Below are 15,720 nucleotides of genomic sequence, written 5' to 3'. Positions count from 1 at the left end.
CAGAGAAAACAAGCAAAAAAGCTTTGGTCCTAAAGTAGTCTCTTGTGGATGTCCATTAGTGTAGAGTGAACAAAAATGTTGTCTTATATTTTGATAGGCAGGATGGGTGCCACTTAGAACTTAAAACACGGCAAAAAAGTTTCAGATTTAGAGGTTTTAGAGGGTTCACAAGTCACTTGAAAAACTAACTGAAAATATGGAGAGTTTTTGTATATCAGCAGAATTTCTATTGTTTTTATTTTATACTTTCAAGGGTATTTCTCCATGAAGTAGTCGAAATAATGTTAAATAAGTATCATATACATTCATACAGTGAAACCCCTCTTAATGTAAAACAGACTTATGTTTAAAAGGCTCATATATTACAAATTAATATTTGATTCAGAAGCTATATTGCAAAAATGTGTACTACAAAAAACAAATCAAAAGATTTAATTTTTCCTAACCCAGAACAATGGTGCTTGCCAACTTTTAAAGATATTATAAAAGAGTATTTATACATTCTTTCGGAACTAAGAACTACAAATGAAAAAGAACCAACCATTTCAGAGGTTTCTGAAATATTAGCTCAAAACGTGGTTGAGGAATCAAAAAGCTTCCCTGCCTAAAATTTCTCATTCGTATATTGTTAGAAAAATTGGACAATATCACGAAAAATATATAAAAAGCACCTAACAAATTACAAAGTAAACGAAAAAAGAAATAAGCAGGAAGATTTTAAAATTGCAACCAATATGGTACACTTTTCGATATATGCTCTTGCCAGTGTGACTTATATCAAAACTGCTCTTGTGATCAAGTCTTAAACAAGACTTTTAATTACACCAAAGAACTACAAAAAAGTTAATCTTTTGAAATATTGATATTGGTACTACTCGAAGATTGCAAAAAACCCTTAAAAGATACAATAGCTGAAAACATAAACATAAATGAAGAATCTGATGCTTCTAACACACATTTTCTTGAAATATCGACTGATAGTTTTGATTCTGACGAAACAGAAAGCGACAGTGACAGCGATTTCTTAATTTCTCCTGACAATAAAAAAACAAAAACAATTAAACCAAACTCAAACCACATGTGATTAAAACTACCTAGTTTGTGATCGAACAGGTATATCAGATTAAAATGCAGCTATAATCGCAAGTAATGTTTTGCAGGACATTGGTTTAATTTCTCAGGAAAACCAATCAAAAGTCATAGATCGTTCTAAAAATAGGCGTTCGAGATTTGGAATCAGACAAAAAATTAGAAACAAATGTTCTATACAATGAGTCTCAGCTTAGTGCCATTTATTTTGATGGTCAAAAAGAACTAAAACTATGTCAAAGATTGGTGAAAAGTTTGGAGGGTCAGACAACAGGTCCATATCGGTTTTCTGGGCTTATTGGGAAGAGTTTACAATGTTGTGAAAAGATGGATCTGAAAAACTTTGTTCCAATACCAGAAATAATAGATCTTTTACCAGATAAATCTAATATAAAATACCTTAGCTGTGACCAAAAATACCTACATAATATATGTCAAGCTGTAGCTACGGAAAATCTCCCAGTATCTTTACTGTAAAGAAACCCTGGAATTTGATTCGTTGGCTGACTGCCGCAAACAGAATTATGAGGCTTTATATAGGAACTAACAATCCATCCGATAAATTGGTAGTTTTAGTTAACTTTGTTGGTCTGGTTTATGCTCCAGTAAGGTTTTTAATTAAAAGTCATCCTTCTAGGCTTGTACCATTTATCGAAAATGATTTCGTTGTCTCGATATATGGATCCAAAACTGAAAAAAAATCATTGACCCTGCTATACAACGAAATGCATTTTACGCTCATCCGAAAAACTTGATTTCAACTTTGATGGTCGACTCGAGAGTAGCGATTCGTGAGTTAGCGCTCAGGCGATTGATTAAGGCACGATCAGATGAATATAAAATGGAAACTCGGAAGTTTTCAGTTCCTAAAATAAACTTTAAGTCCAATGATTATGTTGATTTAATCAACTGGCAGAAAGTTAAAGTGACTGAAGCACCTGTCAACAAATTCCTTACCAATGACATTATTTCTAGTTTAATTAACTGCGGAGACTTTGAAAGTATAACTTATCCTCGATTCCCATGCCAAACTTGAAGTGTTGAGCGATGTGTTAAACTGGTAACCGAAGCTTCAGTTTAAATAGAATTTCGCTATAGAAACACCAAATGATTAAAAAAGCACTCAAATGGTTGGGTTGGGTGTTGGGAACTCAAAAGCAGCTACCTTTACATGGTGAGTTCTGGGTGGTTTGAAAAAAAAACAGCTAAACGCTGCAAAATTATTAATTGTTTCTTTATATAGTACTTCGAACAAGCATGTACATTTTTAAGAGCGTTGTGAACTCTCAAGATAATTTTTGATCGAGCTGAGATTTGTTATTCTCTTTTTTTATTACTGATGGCACCAGTTCCTTGTATGTACAAGAAAAAAAAAATTAAGTGTCTTTCCGTCCTAATGTTCATAAATAGAAGACTTATTTTTTGATTAAAAACTTTTTTCAGAACAAAATACCACAAAGCCCAAAATCAATGTCAAATTACCCAACTCAACTTCAAAATATCATAACGGCCCAAAGGTGTCATGTGTTTGAGTTTTAAATTGTATCGTCAAAATGCAAACATTAAACGATACAAATTTCAGATCGTGCAAAAACATGGAGCGTCAAGAAAGCGTAAGAAATATGTTTGGATTTATTTCTCTTTAAGAAAGTGTATGTACATTTTCTTTTAAATGCAAGGAAACTTGCATTTAAACGATAGAAATCAGAATCGTCACAGCCCCAAACCCTTTGTCAAAAATTCCAAATAAAAGATTATTTTGGGTAAAATGACACTCAAAATTTGAGCTTTCTTTTATTTAAAATTTATTTGGGCGTAACAACATTCAGTTTGAGTTTTATGTACATTTTGTTTCAACTTTTTGGGCGTTAGGACATTTAAGGATTTGGGCGTAATGGTTTGGACGAAACGACCTAAAGCCTTGACAATTATACTTGTTGAATAAAATCACATTTTTTAGCTAAATATGTTCATAAATAATGAATTTGAATCTCACCTTATAACTTCTAATTTGATCGAAATATACTTCTTTGAAAATGCAACAAAATACTATGTACTAGAATTTTACAAAGGACAAATCTGTTTACATTATTTATGTACTTATCTCACTTAATTTTCGTAAATTGTCATTAGTTATGAGATGACTTATGAGCCTTCATTTGGCTCTATCTGAAGTTTACAAATTTTTGAATATTTTTAATTTATGGTTTTGAATAATTCGATTCCTAAAACAAACTTCGATTTTTAAATTATGAGTTTAAATTCAGAAATATTTGTTTTCAACATTGTTCTTGTAATACTTTTCATACACTTGGTATTATGACCTTCAGACTACGAATTCGTAATATTAATAAAAATTGTTTTTATACCGTTTTGCTTTTTATGTTAAGAACTATTTATAATGTTTCAACGCAGGCAACATTTTAAACGTAAGATGGTGTTCATAGAAAAATCCAATGGGTATATTTTTGTAAGAAATAAAAAACTTTTTAAAAATGTTGCTAAAACTGGTTTTGAACTCAAAATGTCGGAGAAAAAAATAAATAATGAACTTATTTTATTATATTCAAAATATTGTTGCTAGCTTTTATTTTTTAAATTTAAATTTTTTAGAACAATTCAATTGACAACTTTTTTTTTAAACAGACTAACCCACAAAAACACTGATAAAAAATGGTTTTTGAGTCAAGTGATATGAAAACAGAGAAAGACATTAACTTTAAATTTTGTATAACACGCAAGAATATGTTATTAATTTTATTTTAAAGTTTGAAAAAATCGACCGGCGGACACAGATGCGAGGATATCAGTGTTGGTTGCGTTCCAGTCTCTTTTTTCGATATGGAATCGACATTTAAAATCTATAGTACAGTAATTTAAGCAGTACCATTGTATGATTACTTGCTTTGATCACAATTTCAGTTTTAAAAGCTTTTGTCTCGTAAATTAAACTGAAATACAAAATTAAAATGTATGTCTTCGTTCGTTTTAAGATTATAATCAAAAATGTTCAGTATAGTAACGATAATGGTTTAGAAACATGTGTCAATTTAATGTTTTAGGTTAATTGTTGAATATACAGTTTCAGAAACAACAACTAGTACTTAATTTATAATATAAAATTAATTTAAATCTGTGCTTTCAAGTTGGTAGCGCTGGCATTTGGCACCTGTCAAACTCAACTATTTGAAGTGTCGTAATATCTGTTGAATGTTTGCCGTTTACGATATATGATGACCACAATTTTAAAGCATACTACAAAAGTGGTGACTTACACGTAAGGACTTTTCGCCTATTACCAGATGATTATAAGTTGGATATAATCGGCAGAACACTACGTAGGCATCGGTAAAATAATGAAAATATTTGAATTTACTGCGGCAAGTGCGAATGTTGATGAACACCTATTATGGTTTTATTGGCTTATACGTTTTCTGTAAGAGTACTTGTTATTCCACTTTTTGTCGTTGTTAAGATTTTGCAATTTAACAGTCAGATTATATGTCTGTGGGGGTACTCAAAAGACGTTTTTACGCATTAAAAACCAACATAACTCAAGCTATAGCCGAGATACGTGCGGTCGAAAATGTTGAGAGGTTCAAAAGCAGGAATGAAGTTCGGAAGTTTTATGAGCAGGTAAAACGAAATTAACAAGTACATAAACCTAGACCCGAAGGCTGCAAAGACGAAAGTGGACAAAATCATAGTGGAACCGCAGTCAATAGTGAAGATACGGAAAGACCACTTCTGCAGACTGTATAAAGGCAACGACGAACCGAATTCCGCTGTCAGGCAGGATGATTCATTCAACATAGACGACGGAAACCAACAATCCCGTCTTCCCGACTTAGACGAAGTAAAGATTGCCATATCCAAGCTGAAGTCTAACAAAGCCGCTGGAGCGGATGGCTTGAATGCCGAGCTCTTTAAAGCAGCTTGAGATAAGTTGATTAGGAGCATGCACATTGTGTCTGTAAGATACGGTCGAAAGAAAACATGCCGGAAATGGACCTTAGTATTGTTTGCCCGATTCTAAAAAAAAGGAGACAACCATCAGTCTACTTAACATCCCTTACAAAATCTTCTCTGCCGTAATATGTGAATGTCTAAAGCCCATTGTCAACGACCTGAAAAAAACCAACAACATTAAATCGACCCCCACCATCTTTCCATCGATTTCAAGGCCCATATGACAGTATCTAAAGGGACGAGCTGTATAGAGCCATGTCTAGTTTTGGCATTCTTACCAAACTTCCGTTTGTGCAAGATGACCATGGAGAATTCATGCTTTTCCATGTAGGTTGGAAACAACTTAACAGAACCTTTCGATGTCAAAAAAGGTTCTATCATCGTACTTGAAAGAATAGTACAGAGCACCCACGACAACACTAGAGGCACTATCTTTCAAAAGTCGGTCCAATTACTAGCATATGCGGATGACATTGACATAATCGGAAGAACTCAGCGTGATGTCAATGGGGCTTTTATGAAACATTTAGCTAGAAACCTAGCATGATGGAGAGATTCGTTGAGTGAGGCCCTAGTTCACACAGTTCTGTAGCGCCACACCGAAAATGTATGGGCTCTTTAAATATTTTGCGTAGTGAAAATTCAAACGAATGATTGGGGGAAAATATGATTATTCATTACAAAATTTGAAGTTCCAATCTGTATGTGAAATCAATAAATGTAATCTTATGGTTTGTTCCATTCCCAAAATATTGCATTACAAGCCTGCGAATTATATTATTAATTTAAAAGCAGTACGTAAGTTCAATAAATTTTTGAAAGTATATTTACACTCAAAAATGCCTTGATGGCTGAAAAAGGAAATTTTAAGCTCCCTTAAACTGTGTTTTAAAGAATTTCTTTGAAATGCGATTTGAATTAAGTGAGGGTGTTTAAGGCAATAAGGTAAATACCAGTTTTAATTTCTGCTTATTTGACGGTGAAGAACAAAAAAGAAATATGTTCCTTAAGATTATTAAAAAAAAAGTTGTTTGTTTCCATGAATAGGCCTATTTCTTAAGTTTCCTGTTTGTAATTAAAAGTATAGTTGAATATTTTTCTAGTTTTTGCGTTTTATATCCGGAAAGCTCTAATATAAGTCCATCTACGTACATATCTACATACATACATTTTAATACAAAAAAAACGACAATCTGTTGTTGCAATTAAATGACCATTACCGCCCTTAAGTAAAATTCCATTAAACTGCCATTAAGAGGTCTTCATTTTTGTACTTATTGTCATTCAATTCGATTAATTGATATCGGAACTTGATTAATAGCAATTTATCATTTTAAATCTAAGTCTCTCTAAAAAAAAATTAACAATCTTTGAAAGCGAACATTCCCAATTTTAACAAGATTACAACAAATTTTTTCACATAGTGTGAGTAAATTGTTGTAATTATGGCGACCTTGTTTGCCCACGTATTCGCATTTTTATCATTATTTGTTTTTTAGTGGCGACAATGCTTCAGGTAGTAAAATGCAAATGTGGAGCTGGAGTCAAATGCATGTCAAACATTTGCCACTTTTCACAGCTACACTCCGACTTCGCATACCACGAACTGCGTTGTTTTTTTCTTTCTTTGCGTATTTTGAGACACACTACACTCCTTTTTGTTGATGATGGTGGTTTAACACACAGACCCACTTGATTTCTTGTCAATATGCCATATAAAACAGTAAAGGCCGGTTGTTTGCATTTTCAAAAAATGACGGGACAGTTTTAAATATTTCGTGAAACTTCTGTCGTGTCTGAAAGTGGTTCCACCCACAAGACTACCATTTTTTCCAAATTCAACCCGAGCTCGACAATTATCTGATTTATTTTTGACGGGTTATTAATTTGACTATCTTTTTTTCTGAAATTAACCGATTTTCTATAAAACTGAAAAATGCCTTGTTTTAATGCCTAGAGTAGACAATTTGACATTTTTAAGTAGTTAAAACTTGGTCACTTTTATAAGTCCTAAAATCCTTGACGAAATATCTTCCCACTTATCATTTTATTATTTCGGCTCAATTAACCGGTAGCTATAGTAGAATTTAAACGGCAACATAAATTTATACGTAGCCGTAGCCAATATACTATTTGCACTTCCTCCTTCATGTTTCAATCCCGTTTTATTGAGCGAGTATAAAGGTGTTCGATGTTGTGTCTTATTACTGCGCGAATGTCTGCGAATTTCTTCAAGTAAAGGAGTGTTTTTCTTGTCGAATTGATCTATGAAAATATTATGGAAAAAGTGGGTAAATTTACTGCATTCCATTCCAATGAAGGAAAATCATCGAAAAAAAAAGAAAAGTAAAAGAAATGAAAAACCAAATAACACACAAATTGAAGAAAGAGAAAAAGAGAGACGAAGACAGTGAGCGAGAGAAAGAAAGAAAGACAAAAAGAAGAAATCGATGAAACATGAAGTATGAAAGGTATGTGCTGTGTTGTTGGCAGGTTGGGCTTTGGTGACGGTGATAAAGGTAAGGTAGGTAAGGTAAGGTAATGTGGCAGTAAGGTGGTTGAGCATGCACATTTCTTTTTAACAACAACATGACCTGTCTCTATACATAAGTTGAGGTTTCCACCTGGTTCGCTGTTTGTTTATTATTATTTGTTTTATTGTTGAGAATTATTGTTTTTGAAGTTAAAAGGGAAGCGAATGTTGTTTTCCATACAAGTTTTATAATTTAGTCTATTTGTTAATTTTGTCTTAATGGTTAAAGATGTTATTTCAAGTTTTTATTGTTCTTTTTTGAATTCCATGGCAAAGTTCAAGAAAAAATGTTAAACATTAGTTTTTTTGGGGTCGTCCCACTTTTTAGAAGTCTAAATCATGTATGTACCATTTTTGTATTTGATAGTAGCATTTAAAGTATTCATATTTTAAAGAGAAAAAAAATAATTTGTTGCTTAGTGCTGAGCACTTAATGCCATCTATGTCTGCAAATGTTTTAAATGTTTTCGACTTAAATTATGAATATTTCTATATTCCAACAAAAGAAATGCACAAAGGTGTACTTAATTCGGTCAGCAATTAAAGGTGCTAGACCATTATTTTTTATAAAATAAAAATAGAATAAGGCAACAAATCTCACAACAATTGCACTAATCGTGTTAAAATCTTTCTTTGCCTCCTCGGAGTTGAACTTTGGCCCCTTTGTACTAAGATACACTTATTTGTGGGGATCCGTGAAGGATCGATGTTTTTCCAACAAGCCGAAAACGATTTAAGCACTAAAATCTCAAATTCTTCCACACTGAAACAATAGATTCCTTCTGGATCAGGTGAAAAATGTTGTTTCTTCTTAGATCCAATGATATCATTGAAAACTATAATTTGTTTCATTTCAGAGCTCAGATTGTATCCAAAGCCAGTTTAATAAATTAAATAAAAATTCAATCACTTCCAAACATCCACCACCAGTTTGTCTCTTCCCGACAATGTTTGCCAAACTAACCATGCAACTTGTCTATGCATACCTCCTTCAGCGTAACATATATATTGTATATATGCAGCTTTAACTCGTTCATGTGTACTTGGTTAAAACAACAACAACCACAAGAATCTGGCACATATTTGCTGGAGGAGAATTATCTCATTGATGATGAGTCGTCGCATCCAGTAAGAGACCTCTCTGTGCTGTATAATTTACGTTGTTAGCTAACAACCACTCATCCTCATATTAAACAAAAAAAATAACATCCCCACAGCTTGAATATTTCTTGAAATCTCAAAACTTGATTTTAAAGCTTCTGGTGTGGTGGTTTTTTTTTCTTCTTTCACTTAACCACCTGAGCGTATGACTTGGGATGTTTTATATGTTTTGTCAATGCAGATACCTGTTTGATTGTTTTTTTTATTTTTTAATTCGTTGCTTTATGTGTTACAAGTATATTTTAGTCGATGATGAGTCTTAAAAAGTATTTTATTTATTATCACAAATACCTCCAATAGGTACTCTCCAGGTGTCAATTGAGCATTCTTAATAGCATTCCATAAGTTTTTGTTGTTTGTATTTTGTGAAATAATCTGATTTTATTAGAATCTTCAACAAGGTCTTTTTGTTTATTGCTTCTTATCCCAGGATTTTATGGGTGCAGTGCTTGGCATTTCATATTTTATCAAAATGCTGAAGGTGTGGTCTTGTATATCCAGTTCGGGTCACTTTTGTGATATGCTTCACATATCGTCATACAATACCACATTTTAAGGAATTTTAATTTGTATTTTTTTTTTCAAATTTCTATAATCATTCAAATTTAAAACATAAACCTCTCCCCCTTCCCTCTTTTTGAAAGCTGTGCGACACGATCCAAGTTATTTAACAAAAATGCGTACAAATTATTCTATACCCTATAAAAGCCGTAATCACCTTAGTTACAAAAATTCAATAACATCCAGTAAAAAGTCTAAAAATCAGGTTCGCTGCTCAACTCTTTTGTTTCGCATATTTGCTATTTGGGTTCTTTTTTTTCAAATTATTTGTCTGCTATCAAACTACTTTATAACGCAATTAAATTCCTTTCCATATCAGAATTTAATGTCCATAAAAGATGTAAAATAAATTCATCTATTTTACCTGAGTGAGTGTCTCCGTCTTCGTCTTAGTCTCCGTGTCTGTGTGTATTTGTGTAAATACATAAATTGGCGATATTATATTATTTTATCTATGAATACGTAATAGAGAACATTACTTTTTTCATTTTTCTTTTAAGAAAGCAAACCAGCTTAGATTGAAAAGAAAGAAGAAAATTCTTCAATTACCTACGAAGAAAAATAAAAACAGCAAATAGCTGAAAAAAAACGAAAACAAAAATAAAAAATAAAAAAACGATAAAAGAGAACTCGAGAAAAATAGTAGAAATAAAAATACAAGACTATACTTTTTTTTTTCTATATATTCTTTGACAAAATACTGCCAACAGAGTATAGCGAGTAGAAGATAGCAGGTACGCCCAAGAAATAACTGCGTCTTATCCACGGATAAACCAACCGTCAAGACAACAAAACACGAAAAATATATAAATTCACTTCAGAGAGGTCTAATTCTTTCGATTGGCATGCGCATTTAAATAAAATAAAATAAAAGAATAATAATACACAAAAAAAGTAATAGAAAAAGTCACAGAAAATATAAAATAAAAAAATTAAGAAAAAAACAATAAAAAAAACAATATATTTTAAAGTATATTTCTAGCAGAATAGATTATAAAGGAAAAAGAGGAAAAACCGGTAGATTAAGTGAAATACATACAATCAAATGGCGCATACTACAAAATACACTTCTTGTGGGATTTGTAAGTATGTGAGTGTGGTTGTGTGTTTACCATAAACTATACATTGATATTATGGGATAGCGTGAGCAAGAGAATCAAAAATTCACAAATACTTGTACGTCTCTTTTTTTATAGGAAAAATTGAAAAGAGCAACTAGTTTAGGTTTGTTTTAATGGTATTTGAGATCTTTAAATGGTGAGAAAGAGTGTGCTTACCTGGAAGATATCTTTTTGTTCTTGGTGTAAAAGCGAGCACTGATCTAGGGGGATAGAAATTAACAAGATTAGAAAAAACTAGATTTTATCTATTGGTTATACAAAAGTGAGAAGAAAATTTATAATAAAATTAAAATTTAGGCCACCATCGAAATACATTAAATTTTATAAGTTTAATAGTCTCAGAAAAGGAAAGTTGTGAATAAAAGCAATAGGACAACAAACATTTTTTTAATTAATATAAGTTAGCAACGTACATACATATAAGGATTATCATTAAGTGAAGAGATAGTATGTTCACAAGTTTTTTCGATTTGTCTCTTATTGTTTGACCAAAGACGTAAATTGTTTCGTTTTTTAAAAGCTTAATTCTTACAAAAAAAGTAATGGCTCATGGGGGGATCGAACCCACGACCTTCGCGTTATTAGCACGACGCTCTAACCAACTGAGCTAATGGGCCCGATAAAATTTGAGAGACACATCAAAACAACGAATATGTAAACTAAATGCACATAAGTGCATTTCATTAAACGCAGAAAAACTCTTTAAATATAATATTTAAGTCCTTAAGTAATATGTTTTGTTTAAAACCGGTTATCCATTTTTCATTTTCAAAAGTAAACGTCATTATTTAAATGACCACTATGCGAGTTGTTGCAAGCATCGATTCTTTCAAAGTAATTTTCGACTACTTTTTGACACATATTGGTCGGTGTATCATCCATAACTTGACCAATGTTGGTGCTCAAGAGTTGAAGGTTTATCTGCATCAACACGGTCTTTCGCGTAGCCCAACAAAATAAAGTCCCGACGAGGAATAACGCGGCAAGGAAATGTCTCTTGCAATAAAGCCATATGCCCACGAGTTGTCTGGCATGTGGCATCGTCTTGTTGAAACCACATATTCTTCAAGTCGTATTCTTCAATCATATGAACATAACGGTCTAATGTCACCGTCAAGACAGTCTTTTTATTGTCGTTTGAATTGAATTTTGTCGATGTAATGGAATTTCTTCAAATACTTGAGGTTTCTCAGAACACAAAATACGACAATTTTATTTATTTACATACCCATTGAGTGAGAAATGTGCTTCGTCATTGAAGAACCTTTTGTTCGAAACATCGCCGTCTACCGCCTGTTGTTCAACCACCCATTCGACGTATCTACGACGTTGTTAATGGTCAGCTGGCTTCAATTGTTGTGTGAGCTTCACTTTATATAGATGTGGGTGCAGATCCAAATGCAAAATACACCTAATGTTCCAAAAGACAGTCCTTGTTCCTGGGAACGACAAGGAATCGACACACTCGTATCTTAGGCGACATTTTCACTTATAGCAGCCATATTTTCAGTGATACGAGCGAAACGATGATGCACAGTTTGATGATGATCCAGTCTCTTCGAATTTCTTCACAGTTTTGTCAATTTCTTGCTTAGTTGGACGATTGTGTAAACCATAATCTCCTTAAAGCACAATATGTGGCTGTGGCAAAATCACCACCTCTGTAGTAGATTTTAACAATTTGTATGCGTTGTGCGATAGTTCAGCGATCAATTTTCGTAAATGTCAGACTTTCAAATAAAAAAAAGATTGGTTAAACAGCTTTGTTGTCGACAAATGTCGAATTCCAGTCCTATACTTTTAAAATCGAAAGCTGGATAACCCGATATTAACCCTTAACACACGATGTGATTCGTCACCCCAGGCTCAAAAAAAATTGGATGTCTTAAACCTTTCAATTCAATACAGCAAATGGCAGGACATTGCGGCAGGTAAGTTTGGGAAGTGACTTCACTACGGGGTAAGCCAAAAAATTGTATGGCGGTGCTTTGAGCGTTTTTTTAGATTGCTTATTTTTAGATCGACTTAAAATTAAAACCCTAAAAAATGTTGAAGAACTCTCCAACTGACATGATAAAATCAATTCAATTAGGTTATTGATCGTGGGGTAAGGAGTTACACCATGTGCTATGAAATGTGTCCGCTAAGGGTTAACGGAATTCTTGCAGATAAATTTAACTAAAGATATGAATTCCAAAAAGTTGAATTGTAGTTAAACAGATTTGCAAGAGATATTTAAAAAAATTATAATTTTGGAGAATAAATTTCTTATTTTATTCAATTTCAGAAGTGTACTGTTTTAATTCTTAGACTTTTTATACAATATAGTCTTTGGTTTGTGATCTTCATTAAATTTGTCTAAAAGTAAAAGTTCTTATAGTTCATAAATTTAATAATCAACTTACTATTATTTCATCGCGTTTAAAAATTTGGAATAGGAATGCTCATCAATATACCCTCGAGCCCATCTTTGGTCGTACTGTACAGATATTCGTTCTTTAGCCGTACTATGCGAATGTGGAATGCCTTGCCACACTCTCGTCTTTCCCAGTTATTTCAATATTCAGGAATTCAAAATCAATGTGCACCGACATCTCCTTTCAACCCCTCTCTCCCTTCCCTAGTGCTAACACTGTGTCTACATAATGAGGGTAATATTTTGAGTGTGCGCTTATTATAAAAAAAAAAATATTTTCGTTTTCTCCATCTTGTAACTCTAAATCTTCAGTCAACAATAAATAATAAACGACACACTTGCTTGAAATGTGCTATCACCTGTTGTTGACCATAATATTATTTTCGCATCCATTCGCAAAACACCTGAATCTATATATGTACACTATACACATACATATAAATTTACATTTACACACTCTACAAAAAGACAAGACGAAACAGAAAAAACAACAACACACCTTGAAAGCCGCCAAGCCCCACTCACACCTGAATCTATACCTACACACCACATTTAACTTATTATATTATTCCAAGACTTGTTGGGCTTGCGGAATGTGGAAATAACGAACGAAGTAAAAGATATTCGGTCTGGAAAAAAAATACCACGTCGTCGATACGGTCTCTATTCTTGAGTATACCTGCGCCGTGGTAACAACTCGAGTAAAATCGATTTAAAATTTACGAATTTTATTTTTAATAAACAAAAACGGATCGAGGAACCGATAATCGTTATTTGAATTCGCGCGTTCAAATAAAAAGAAAATTGAATATCAAAATAATACCGGGATAAATTATTATGGAATAAAAAACACCCTTTTGTTTAGATAAATTATATCAAAGTTATGTGAAACCGATCGGATCGCAGCACAACATTTTTACACAAAGGTTAAAAAAAGGAATATTTCTCCGCCATATTTTTCTAGATCCTTCCATGGACACAATCTGATTTAAGTTTGTTGAAAAATTAATAAAGCAAATACAATTTTCAAGGAAAAAAAGATACAAAAATTTAAAAGTGATCTACCCTAAAAGGAATCAACTTCCGCCATATTTTCTTTGATATTCTTAGTGACACCGAGTATCCTCAAGTTGAAGTGTCAGTTTTCAACCAAAAAGATACAAATTTCAAAAAAAAAGATACAAGTTTTCAAGGAAGAAGTTACAATTTGACAAGTGATCTAAAAAGTGATCTACCCTAAAAGGAAGCAACTTCCGCCATATTTCCTTCGTCAATTCCATGGATACACCAACCTTGCGGATATAGAGTGAATATTTTCGACAAAAAAAGATACAAAGTTCAAAAATAAGAAAAGAGTTTAGAAAAAGTGATTTTTTAAAAATACAAATTCAGTGTAATTTCGAAGAGATACCAAATTAAATAAAAATGTCCAACGTAATTTGCACTGTGTAAGTGTCAAAGTAAAAGGAATTTAACACCAATACATACTCGTACATCAGCCTGATGACAAACTAGTGCTTGCGTGTGTATTTGTGTTACTGGTGTTTGCCTTAGTGGTTGAAATAAATTCTTTTATAATCGCACTGATATTTAACCATCTTCTTCGTCATCTGGTTGCCTTGATATTTTCTTTTTCTTCGTTCTTCGTTCGGTTCTTCTTCTTCGTTTAGTAATTATTATTAATATATTTTTTTTTGATTTTGTGTTTTCGTCGTCGTGTTCTGAGTGCCTTTGATTTTCGTATCTTATTTTTAAAGGCTTGGTGCACACCTTGGGTTGGTGTATTGAATATCACGCCCTCGAGAGCGTGTTATTGATGATCATAGAACGTGAAATATCAAATTTTTAATGCGAATTAGCGGTCGCGTGTGACAAAAGATACGACGACGACGTTTCTTCCTCCTTCTTCTACTTCTTTTGTCATAGCTCACCTTCTGCACAATAATGATGGGCGATTCGACACCAATTTGCCGCTGTCGGGTTCTCTATCTTGGCAGTGCAGTACCTCGACAAAGTAAAGACGGTCTTCAAGGCATTCAGGAGCCTCTGCGAAGCCTCTACCCCTCTGAGGGTGCAGTCGGAGCCAAAGGCATTGATTCATGGCTGAGCGTGTGGTCAAACGGCATTCTACTGGAAAATGTGGATGAGAATCTCAAACAAATAACTCGATTCTTCCCCATCGAATCACTGCACTATTGCGCTGCAGTTCGACAAGTCCTCATTCCCGAACGGGGCAATTCGAATCCGGAGCCCAAATTTCTACCACTAGATTCACCATTCGCCCGTATGCCACGCGCCCAACATCCGCCAATATTTGCTGCGATTCTGCGCAGGACGACCGGCATCAAGGTCCTCGAGTGTCATGTGTTCATATGTAAGCGTGAGGCTGCGGCCAACGCTCTAGTCAGATGTTGTTTTCATGCGTATGCGGATAATTCTTATGCCCGACAGCTGGAGACTGGCGGTGGCGGTGTGGGTGGTAATGGTACGAGTGCGGGCGGTGGCAGTAGTGTGTATGGGACATTGAAGAGTAATGGTGCAGTGAGTAAATCAAATGGCGATCTGACAGCAGTTCCGGGTGGCAGTGGATGGCGATCGCGAGCAGGCAGTACGACCACACTGAATAGTGTTGGCCGGCAATCAAATGGACACCCCCAGCAAAGTCACAATATTATGATGAACGGTGGAATGAGTCTGAATGGCGGTGGCAGTAATAGCAGTGCAGCTGAAGGATATACGTCTGTTAAGAATTGTAAGTACAAAATCTATCGTCCAAATGTCAAAACAAAAAACCGTGGATAGAATTTTGAAACAATTTTTTGAAGATTTTATCCAATAACTCTTGTTTTAATCTGAAGGCAACAAAGCTT

General features: G+C 33.6%; 1 protein-coding gene, 1 long non-coding RNA gene and 1 other non-coding gene across 3 annotated transcripts in view; 1 reads left to right on the top strand and 2 right to left on the bottom strand.

Moving 5' to 3' along the window:
* Positions 1-10,584, bottom strand: part of LOC129943497 (uncharacterized) — a 59,937-nt gene extending 49,353 nt beyond the window's left edge. The window contains exons 1-2 of the long non-coding RNA XR_008781258.1: positions 9,982-10,584; positions 9,678-9,891 (exon numbers count right to left, since the gene is read on the bottom strand). This is a non-coding gene — a long non-coding RNA (uncharacterized LOC129943497). The remainder of the gene's footprint in view (positions 1-9,677; positions 9,892-9,981) is intronic.
* Positions 10,585-10,977: 393 nt separating this feature from the next.
* Trnai-aau (transfer RNA isoleucine (anticodon AAU)) lies at positions 10,978-11,051 on the bottom strand. Its single transcript has one exon. It is a non-coding gene; the product is annotated as a tRNA-Ile (tRNA).
* Positions 11,052-13,448: 2,397 nt separating this feature from the next.
* The window catches only part of LOC129943493 (uncharacterized), a 41,314-nt gene continuing 39,042 nt past the window's right edge, over positions 13,449-15,720 (top strand). The window contains exon 1 of the mRNA XM_056052991.1: positions 13,449-15,602. Within this exon, the coding sequence (XP_055908966.1) occupies positions 14,795-15,602 (808 nt within the window). The 5' untranslated portion in view covers positions 13,449-14,794. The remainder of the gene's footprint in view (positions 15,603-15,720) is intronic.

This window comes from Eupeodes corollae, chromosome 1 (genome assembly GCF_945859685.1).
Source record: "Eupeodes corollae chromosome 1, idEupCoro1.1, whole genome shotgun sequence".
In the NCBI taxonomy this organism is placed as follows: Eukaryota; Metazoa; Arthropoda; class Insecta; order Diptera; family Syrphidae; genus Eupeodes; species Eupeodes corollae.
This window is presented reverse-complemented; position numbering and strand designations above follow the sequence as displayed.